The following is an 11161-nucleotide window of genomic DNA, read 5'->3' as shown; positions in this document are numbered from 1 at the left end:
GTGATCCAAGCCTCGGCTTTCCCATCTGTTCATGGGGCATGGTGGCCGCCATCTTGAATAGAGTGGAATAATGAATGTTAAAGGGCTCTGGGAGCTGATGCTGAATGCCAGAGATCGACAGGGACTCAAAGGACAGCCAGACTGCTGCAAGGCTGCAGGGAGAGTAAGGCTCACCTAGACCCTACAAGGCTGGCCCCCCCAATACCTTGTCCTTCCCTGCACTGCCCAGAAGGAGAAGTAGGTACAGCTGACAGGCTGCCAATTGAGTTCAACATATCATGTTTCACCAGCCAATGGGCTGGGGCGATCGGAAGCACGTCACAGCCTTCTCACAGCCTGTTTCCTGTTTTCAAACGGGGAACTTAGCAAAGTGGCAGCCCCTCAGCTGGTCACCGGAGCTTGGAACCGAGAGCTTGAAGGAGCCATGTGACACTCCTCCTGGACCCCTGGACACACACAGCCCCAGAGACTGGAGGTCAGTATTTGATCCCAAGCTCAGCTGTCCTCTGTCCGCTGTGGGCTGAGTCCCCCCTCCTGGGACCCTGCCTGGCACCTATTGGGGGCAGAGTGGGACAGGGAAGGGTTGGTGACAGCTGCTGTGTCTGGAGCTCTCCTTAGCACACTGAGGCGGGGAGGGGGGGCAGCTCCTGGACCCTCCATCACCTCCATTCCTTTTGAAATGCTAGACATTTATACAACCCATCTTGGGCCTGGAGAATAAGTCACCACACCTGTGTTTCTCAAAAAACAGTGTCAGGGAACCCGTGTCAGCATAGCCTTAGGGGACTCATGGAAAATACAGAATCCAGGCCTGTTCGAAGGCACTTTCCTATGTTAGGAGCCAGGAAACCTGCTTTTGAATAAGCCCTTGGTATCCCACCTCCACCCCCACCCCCACCTGCCAGGGGATTGTTACACACACTCGGGCTGGGAGCCCCTGGCTTTGGCAAGTCTTCTCATCTGAGCATCTAGGTGTCGGAGGGTACCCATCGTTTCCCCAACAGAGGCAGCCACACATCGAGCGTCCTGGGATCTCCTATCTCCCGCAGTGAGCCAGGTGCTTTATTTCACCCCTCTGGAGGTTCATCCCCCATGAAAAGTCCTCTGCAGGCTCTCAGAAAGATAGCATGACCTCTGCGTGCCCAGCAAAAGAAGGACTGGACTTGGCAGGCAGCTCTTGGAGAGCGGGTGGTCAGGGCACCTGGGGACAGGAGGAGGAAAATGACTGTCTATGCACACGGGGCTGTAGGGTAGCAGGGGCTGGAAAGCTGCTCTGTCCCCTGGGCCAACTACAGGCCCCCAGGCCAACAGCACCAACACTTGCAGTATTTTGTTATAAAGTCGAGAAAGCTTTGTTACAGAGGGTGAAGAGAGGGGAGGAAAGGGTCCGTGGAACCGTCTATGTGGCTGTCCCCAGGGAGCTTTTAGAGAGACAGGATTGCTTTCCCATTTCACAGATGAGGAAACTGAGGCCTGGAGAGGGATGGGAAGCTACCCAAGACCCAGTGAATATACCAATGCACAACTCTTCCCTTCCGCCTCCTCTTTAAATGGGTGACTCCCAATGAAACCCGTAAGACAACATGACAACATATGGGAGCTGACTGTGGCTGCTGAATTTCATTTTATTCTCTCTTTTTTTTTTTCTTTTTGAGACAGAGTCTCGCTCTGTTGCCCAGGCTGGAGTGCAGTGGCGCAATCTCAGCTCGCTGCAACCTCTGCTTCCCGGGTTCAAGCAATTTTTCCACCTCAGCTTCCCGAGTAGATGAGACTACAGGCACATGCCAGCAGGTCCTAAATTTGTAATTTTAGTAGAGAAGGGGTTTCACCATATTGGTCAGACTGGCCTTGAACTCCTGACTTCAGGTGATTCACCTCAGCCTCCCAAAGTACTGGGATTACAGACATGAGCCACTGCACCCGGCCTGATTTTTATTCTAAGGCCTGGTTTCATGATCAGCTTTCTCAGTCTTTACTGGAGTGTCCAGTCGAGGCATCATTTCTAGGGTCTTACAGGGTGTCTGGTCCAACAGTGCCCTGCTTCTGACCTGGAGCCAGCTGCCTGGTCATGAAATGGATCTGCAAAGGCTGGGTCTCCTGTGACCAAGGCCACTCTCCATCACCCATTTTACAGCAGTGCTGAGCATAGGAGTGCCCAAGGAAAACCCTGGGCCCCCAAGAATATCAGCCACCAAGAATCACGTAGACCACCGGCTATCTTACCTAGGCATCTATCAGAATATAGGAAACCTCCACTGCAGTCATCCATCATCTTCTTAACAGGACGGGGCTTGTAGCCACACTTTTCAGGTGGGGAAACTGAGGCCTAGAGCTAGTAAAGAACTTGCCTAAGGTCACACGATTGTTCAGGATGGAAGGCGATGTCTCCTGACTCCCTGACAGGGACAAGAGACAAGCAAGAGGTGTCTGTGATAGCATGCTCAAGAATGTGCAGCCCTGGGCCAGCCAGGCCCCTGTGCCTGCCTCAGTTTACCCATCTGTAAAAGGTGAGGTTGGACCAAGGGTCCCTGAGGGCCATCCACTGGACGGCTGTGCAGAACCACAGGGTTCCTTTCACCTGACACAGCAAGCACTTCCCTTTGAAGTGCAGGCTCCAGGACCCAGCTGACCTCCCCTTTCCCAGGCCACGGACTCTCACCGTGGAGGAAGGGACAGGTGCTAGCTGTGCTCAGGGACATGCATGACCCCCCCCCCCCACCGCCCCACTCCCATCTGTGCTCAGGGAGTGCCAGGGTTCCAGGGAGGCATTGGCTCTTTCTCTAGGCTATAGTCAGCCCAGGGGTCAGACCAAGGGCCCAGAATCCCACAGACTAGAGTTCAAGTCCCAGCTCTACCTCTGTGTTCCACTGGCAGCTTCCACAGGTCGTGGTAAGAGAAAAGTGAGGTCACTTGCACCTTCCTCGTCTTGAATTTCTGTGCCAAACTGGTATACCAGCTACTCGCTCCAGCTGAGCTAATGTTTTAATTGTCCCTTTTTTGAAGTTGTCTCAAACATTTGTAATTCTATTCCAGTCCACCTTAACTTAGTCATTTATTTCACAAATATTTCTGGAAGCATCTAGCATTTGCTGGACAGTAAGAGCAGGGCTACTACACAGTGTCTGGGGTGGACAGGGTCCTGAGCTGAGGCTTCAGAGTCTGTCTGTTGGAATCCTCTCCCCAGCCTTGTGAATGTGGGTTCTGTTATTATCCCCAATTTATAGGAAACAGCAACACAGAGAAGTGGAGCAACTTGTCAGCCACAAGGTCATCTCATCCACTTATCTGGGTCACAGACAGAGTTATTATGTGAACCAGATGCCAGCTGCCTATTCTCCCTCCCTGAGTAAGGTGGAGAGAATTTTGAAGTCAACCCAGCCTAGGTCTGTATCCTGCCCACCACTCACCAGCTCTTCATTTTTGGCAACTCTGAGTCTCAGTTCCCTTATAAAAGGGAGAAGAAAACTCCTGACTGCAGCCAGCAGTCAGGCTAGTGCCAACGTGTGTGCTGGGTATCAGGCACATACTGGAATGTCACTGAGCACTGGGGAAAAACTCACCTTTGCTTGTTGCCCACACTCACCAGCTGCATGACTTTAAGCTAGACCTCAGTTTCCTCATCTGTTATTTGGTGGTAATGATAGATTTTTGTGAGCATTAAACTAAATTAGGGGCTGTGAAGAACCTAGGTGAAATCGGTACAACTAATTTTGCTGATAGATGGATAATGGATTGATTGATCTATAGAGGATTCATACCAGCGTATCTACCTGCTCTGCGCTGAATACTGAGATTTCTTTTCTTTCTTTCGTTTTTTTTTTTTTTTTTTTTTGAGATGGTCTCGTTCTGTCACCCAGACTGGAGTGCAGTGGCATCATCATAGCTCACTGCAGCCTCAGTCTCTTGGGCTTAAGGGATCCTCCTGCCTCAGCCTCCTGAGTAGTTGGGACCACAGGTGTGCACCACCACCCTTGGATAATTTTTTTACATTTTTTCTAGAGACAGGGTCTCACTACATTGCACAGGTGGGTCTGAAATTCCTAGGCTCAAGTGATCCTCCTGACTCTGCTTCCCAAAGTTCTGGGATTATAGGCATGAGCCACCATGCCCAGCCTGAACACAGACATCATTTACATGTGTAACGTAAAACTGAGTATCTGGACAAGCCAGCATCTTTCTCTCAAGTAATCGCTAAAGCCAATCCTTTTGCTTGAAATCATCTCATTTAAAACTCTGAGCAGTACGTAAGGACCACCTCAATAACACATGGATCATCACAGTAGGCGAAGGGTCTTCTCTGCCTTCCTGCGCAGCAAAGGGGCAGACCCAGGTTTGGGATCTGGCAGCTGGGAGAGCGGTGGGGCCATTGTCATTCCCTCTGCTTGCCAGCAGGGGACATGACACAGCTCCTAGGCACTCCAGGAGCCAAGGGGAACCCCAGTTGGAGGGGGTACTCACTGTTCTCTTGTTCTTCTGGCAGACTTGGAGCATGGCAAGTCCAGAGCACCCTGGGAGCCCTGGCTGGACGGGACCCATAACCCACTGCACTGCAAGGACCAAGCAGGAAGCACCAGCCACTGGCCCTGACCTCCTGCACCCGGGACCTGATGGGCACTTAGGTGGGCTGGAGGCCTGAGACTCGGTCTGGGGGAGATGTCGGAAGACATTCAAAGTACAAATGTGGGTCGCTTTGGCAGATGCAGCAAGAGGCCTGGGCAGCTCTTGTAATTTGGGTTATCCCAAAGCAGACACTAAGACACAGATCTGTGCAAGCTGTTTATCCGGGAGATGGTCCTAGGAGTCACAGCAGGAGAGTGGGCAATCGAGGGAGCGCAGGGCAGGAGGCCAGTGCAGGGCATCAGTGAACAGATGCTCATGGTAGGTGGCTGAGGCCCAACTCCAGCAGGGGTCTTCTGGGAGACCCTGGAACATATCTCTGGGTTGTCCTATCCCAGGGGTGAGGAAGCCAGGCTATTATCTACCAGTCCTTCCCTGCATCAGAGAAGGGACGCTCCTGGGTCTGCTGCTACCGCCCTGGAAAGCCTTCAGGGAAGCCAGTAGCATGTTCTGGAAAAGTGAGTGCCAAAAAGGCATGGCCCAGCCATGGGCAAGGACAGCATCTGCTGTAGCGCCATCTCCTGGAACAAACCTTTTCTTACAATCCTTCAAGATTCCCCTGTTGAACACCTGCTCTGTTCCCGGCCCTATGCAGGGCACTGCGGAAGCAGGAACAGAACAGATCAAACACTGCACTGGCCCTGAGGTTTGGCAGAGAAACAGATCAGTGAAAAGTAGTTAGACGTGCCACAAAAAAAGGCTATAGGAGCAAGGTGGGAGGTTCTTATTCTAATGCCAAGGGGCATTTGCAGTGGTGCGGGGGTTGGGTCTTGAAGGGTTGATTGGAAAAGAGCTGGGACCCATGGCCTTATAAAATGCGCAATTATTTGCACTTCTCAAGAAGCTCAGAGAGGTTCAGAGCTCAAGTGGGGCTTAAGAAAGACGTGTTCATTTTCCAGGCATGGAAATAGAGGGTTGGATGCAAAGCAGAGGAGTGTGTGTCTGAGAAAAGCCTGGCACGTGGGCAGTTAGATGGGAACGTTAGGAAGGTCCAGCCCGCTGAGGCTGGAACACAGCATCCTCATCACTCCCCCCTCCCCTGCCCACCAATGTGTGCTCAAGAAGTCCTGGCAACAATCATGAAGTCAGGGGTGCAGGGAGCTCAGAAACACACAAGCCACGGTCTCTGCTTGTCGGGAGCAGGGATTTCACCAAGGCCAATCCGCAGACCAAAGCCGGATGATGCAAAGTGCCTGCACTGCATTTCACAGCTGAGAAACCACTTGGGGATGATGGGCTATTTGAGATTGTCAGTTGGAGGGTGGATTCAGCCAGACTGGACACAGAGGTCTGCCTGATGCCCTGCTTGGTCCTATAAATGGTGGGGTGGGAGTGAAAGATATTCAGCACTCTTTAGGAGTCCTGATGTCCCATCTCAGATCCACCTAGCCATCTCCCCAAGCCCTTGCCTCGAAAGTGCACTGACCGGGTGCAGATCCTAAAGGGTGCTGTCCTTCCAGACATGCACAGCGGCCTGAGCTCCAACTCTAGCATGACCACGCGGGAGCTTCAGCAGTACTGGCAGAATGAGAAATGCCGCTGGAAGCACGTCAAACTGCTCTTTGAGATCGCTTCAGCTCGCATCGAGGAGAGAAAAGTCTCCAAGTTTGTGGTAAGCAGAGATCAGGAAATGGCGGCGCCTCTTTCACTCTGCTTCCTTCCTGCCCCTGAACAAATCTTGTGGGGCCTCAGCTTTCCCAACTATGAAATGGGTCGACACACTCTAACTCACAGCATTCTTCCAGAGAAAACAGCCAAAGAGTAAGATTTCAGGCTCAGTACTGCTAGCGTCTGTGAGGATTCCAACCATACAACTCATGCTTCTTGGTCCTAAGAAGGAAATAGTCCGGTTTCATCCCATCTTATCCGGTGTAGGTCACCTGTATCCTTTCTTCACCAATTTTGCCATATCCCTGTATCCATTATAATTATTATTACTTATTGTTTTCTTTAAATTGGATCACATTTTTAAAACACAAGATACATTTATTTCGAAGAGAAATACCTTAAAGGGAAAACCAACATCACATGGCATAAAAAAAAGTAACTAGAAAAGCCATACTGGAAAGGTCAGTCAATACAAGGAAAGCTACCCGCTGCTGTTAAATTCTAGCTGGGTACTGTGGCTTTGGGAAGGCCCTGAGCCCAGGGGCTGCTCTCCCTGTTAGACTGGAATTTTAGCTTGTGTTAGGGAGATGTTCAAGATGTCCTGAGAGCCGCACTTCATCCTCCTTCACTTCCCTGGGACCAGGATAATAACAAAGCTACTGCTGACTGCCAATGGCATGCTGGGCACAACTCCATGTGGTTTCAGGGCATTGTCTCATTTAATCCTCACTGGGTGAGGTAGGCACTATGCCTGTCCTCGTTTTATGAATGAGAAGACTGAGGCTCGGAGAGATTAAATTACCAATCTAAAACCACACAGCTAGACCGTGGTGGGGCTATAATTATAACCCATGCAATCCGGCTTTGGCATCAGATGCATGGGTTATAATTGCCCTTAATATATAATTGCCCTTAATCAGGATTCTCTTGAAAGAGAATTGAAAAGGAATGATTTTCTTGCCATATAACGCCATCACTGGTGTACCTAGATGATGTTACGTTGTACCCAAAACTAACTCCCAAGTGTGAAACGTGGAAAACACAGCATCCTAGCTCAGAAAATGGAGGTCCAGTTTTAGCAAGCAAAGCCAAGAGGGACCCCAGCAGCCTGTAGACCAGGTCCCCCTGCCCTTTCTCCTCCCGGATGTCCCCACCTTGCTGTGCTGTTGTTTCAGGGTTGACTCAACTGATGCCAATAGCAATTTAAAACAGAATTGGGCCAGGTGCAGTGGCTCAGGCCTGTAATTCCAGCACTTTGGGAGGCCCAGGTAGGAGGATCGCTTGAGTCCAGGAGTTCAAGATCAGCCTAGGCAACACAGCCAGACCCCATATCTTTAAAAAAAAAAAAAAAAATCAGCCGCACAGTGGGTGTGCCTGTAGTCCCAGCTACTCGGGAGGCTGAGGTGGGCGGATCACTTGAACCCAGAAGTTCAAGGTTGCAGTGAGCTATGATCGCATCACTGTACTCCAACCGGGGTGACAGTGCGAGCCCCTGTCTCCAAATATAAATAAATAAATAAACAAACAGAGTTGCATATAAGGATCACCCGTTTTTAGGGCACACTTTACACTGGCCTGGTTAATTTTATTCTCGGGGCGCTCCGTCCACCGCAGTCCCCGCTGGAAGGTGGCCACAGCTCTCTCTGCGTTGCGCCCTAGGTGTACCAGATCATCGTCATCCAGACCGGGAGCTTTGACAACAACAAGGCCGTCCTGGAACGGCGCTATTCCGACTTCGCGAAGCTCCAGAAAGCGCTGCTGAAGACGTTCAGGGAGGAGATCGAGGATGTGGAGTTCCCCAGGAAGCACCTGACCGGGAACTTCGCGGAGGAGATCATCTGCGAGCGTCGGCGCGCGCTGCAGGACTACCTGGGCCTGCTCTATGCCATCCGCTGCGTGCGGCGCTCCCAGGAGTTCCTGGACTTCCTCACGCGGCCAGAGCTGCGCGAGGCCTTCGGCTGCCTGCGTGCTGGCCAGTACCCGCGCGCCCTGGAGCTGCTGCTGCGCGTGCTGCCGCTGCAGGAGAAACTCACCGCCCACTGCCCCGCGGCCGCCGTCCCGGCCCTGTGCGCCGTGGTGCTGTGCCACCGCGACCTCGACCGCCCTGCCGAGGCCTTTGCGGCCGGAGAGAGGGCCCTGCAGCGCCTGCAGGCCCGGGAAGGCCATCGCTACTACGCGCCTCTGCTGGACACCATGGTCCGCCTGGCCTACACGCTGGGCAAGGACTTCGTGTCTCTGCAGGAGAGGCTGGAGGAGAGCCAGCTCCGGAGGCCCATGCCCCGCGGCATCACCCTGAAGGAGCTCACTGTGCGGGAATACCTACACTGAGCCGGCCTGGGACCCCGCAGGGACGCTGGAGATTTGGGGTCACCATGGCTCAAGGTGGGCTGTTTGGGGTTCTTCTCCTTCTTTCTTTTTTTCTTTTTCCTATTCTTTTTTGGTATTTGAGATAGTCTTGCTCTGTCACCCAGGCTGGAGTGCAGTGGCTCAATTATGGTTCACTAAAGCCTCAAACTCCTGGGCACAAGCCATCCTCCCGCCTCAGCCTCCCAAGTAACTGGGATTACAGGTGCACACCACCACACCAGGCTCATGTTTTTTAATTTTTTTGTAGAGACAGGGTCTCTCTCTTGGCCAGGCTGGTCTCAAACTTCTGACCTTAAATGATCTTCCTGCTCCAGCCTCCCAAAACACTGGGATTACAGGTGTGAGCTGCCACCCCTGGCCTGGGGTTCATTTTTAATAGGAAAAGCCATTGAGGGCTCTAACTCACTTTGGACAAGCCACTCCTCTGGTCCTCAATTTCCCCATCTGTATGGAACAGAGGTGCTCCTGGGGTCCCTTGAAAGTCTCACCAGTATCTTCATGGGAAGCTAGAGGAGAAGTTTATCTTGCACATTCTAGACAAAGCTTAGTCCATTTCCTTGAAGACAGTTCTCTCCAGCTGTTCCAAGGCTTTTCTCTCTGTTCCTTCCACCTCAGAATTGCTTTAAAATATTCCCATCCATTATCCTAATACTATCCTCATATTCTAGCCTTTCTCCTTTACCATGTAGACCTGACACAGCAAAACAAAAACTCACCTATTGCCCTCAAGAACAGCCTCTACACACACACACACACACACACACACACACACACAGTGGGAGTTGTATGCCATCCTTTGAAGGGTGGTAGAATCCTGAGCCAGAAAGAAATAATGGCATAAAATTTTATGATACAAGGCACTTTTGGCAAGGGAAGTTGCCAACAATTTTTTCTGGCTGGGATGGTGTAGCACATTGTCTAGGTGTAGATTTTCATTCCATAAATGGCTTCCCTGGGTTATGTAGACACAGCCCTGGGAGGAGGTGATACAACATACTTAATGGGGCTTCTGGGTAGAAAAGAGACTGAATCCTCAATGCTGCCCCTTTTGAGGGTCTGTGATCCTGGAACCTCTCTGGTGGGTTGGGATGCCCTTGACTGAGGTCTGCTGTCTGGAAAGGACACCACAGGCTCAGAATGAAGAGGCATCTGGATCAATTACCTAGATACAACACAGGGCTTGGAGCTGGTGGTACAGGCAGGTTTCGGCCCAATGTGTGTTTGAGGCTGGAAGCCCCTGAAGATCTAAACAGCCTGGATGAGTTTATTAGGGTGAATTTAAAAGGCTGTAACTTGGGAACCTTAATGTGAGCCACCACTTAAGGGGAGGGACTTGGCCCAGCAAGTGATCACTCTAGAGGTGGACAAGCATGCACCAGACTGCACCAGAATCTGTTCAACAGCAACACCTTGTGGTAACAACCATAGGCAACCCAGCAGGCTAGATGGGAGGTTAGAAACAGATACATTTGGACAGATATCCCTCAAGTCTCCCAATCTACTCCAGGGAAAGGATACTTGAACTGGGAGCTATTGGACTTCTTGAAAAGCTGGGCCTATGGAAAATTAAAGTATTAAATGGAAAAATTAAATAACTGTTAGTCTATTTGTGATGCCAGTTATTTCTTCAGCTATCAACTCTGATGCACCAAATATATACCAAATAGAAAAAAATGCCCAACATGGACAGTTTAATGGCATATTCTTATAGGAAACTGGAAAGCAAAGGGTCAGACCCCGATGTAAGGGCTAACACCGAATAAACTGGTTGCACAGGAGGGGACATTAAGGAAATTCACACGACTCAAACTTGGCACTGGGCAGAGGACCGGGAACTTCCTCTGAGAATTTGAACTGCAGGCTGGCACTCACCATGTTTTGGGGCTGAATACACACAGCGTGCTCCTAAATTCCTCAAGCAGAGGAATCATGTGAAAGTGGTCTCAGATGGGGTGTTCCAAGTGCCTCAAGACCTGGAGACCTTCAGGTCTTTCCTGGGGCTGAAGGATGTCAGCATCAAGCCAGGCCAATAAGGTGTAGGGTGCCATTGAGTTCAGAGATGCTGAAATGTGAAAAAAAAAAGGTGCATCTCAAAATCAGAGATAGATGTGTGCAGGACGTGTGTGTGGGTGTGTGTGCGTGGGTGTGCGTGCATGCACGCGTGTGTGCACAGAGTGAGAAAATACGTATATGGGAGTAAAGGAGTCTACAGAATCACACGGAGGGCTCCCCATCAGTACCTCTGAAGAGGGGCTGGCTTCCCATGCAGTGAACAGGAAATGGACTTATTCAGCCTTCCCAAAAGGGACTGGCCACACAGGGCGGCGTCAGGACCATCACCTTGCCTCTTCCTGATGACTCTCAGTGCTGCCCTTCCTCATGCTTCTCGCAGCCTTAACCCCAGGGTCCATGGGAGTTTCTTCTGGCCATGCATATTGCTTCTTCACCCACTACAAGTTGTCTGATGGCCTGGGATGGCCCACCACAGCCAGCTCCTCCTGGCATATCCCATATGCTGCAGCAGTAGGGGACTTTAGAATGGTGGCAGCTGGGACTGAACCTTCTTCTC

The 11161-nt window shown here is 51.2% G+C and overlaps 1 protein-coding gene across 1 annotated transcript; it reads left to right on the top strand.

Moving 5' to 3' along the window:
• Positions 1-345: 345 nt before the first annotated feature.
• On the top strand, positions 346-10196 carry SNX20 (sorting nexin 20). The gene is made up of 4 exons (XM_008985851.4): positions 346-475; positions 4481-4619; positions 6078-6229; positions 7885-10196. Exons 2-4 carry the CDS (start codon positions 4490-4492, stop codon positions 8551-8553), a joined length of 951 nt encoding a protein of 316 aa, XP_008984099.2. The 5' UTR covers positions 346-475; positions 4481-4489; the 3' UTR covers positions 8554-10196.
• Positions 10197-11161: the final 965 nt, after the last annotated feature.

This window comes from Callithrix jacchus, chromosome 20, assembly GCF_049354715.1.
Source record: "Callithrix jacchus isolate 240 chromosome 20, calJac240_pri, whole genome shotgun sequence".
Lineage (NCBI taxonomy): Eukaryota > Metazoa > Chordata > Mammalia > Primates > Cebidae > Callithrix > Callithrix jacchus.
This window is presented reverse-complemented; position numbering and strand designations above follow the sequence as displayed.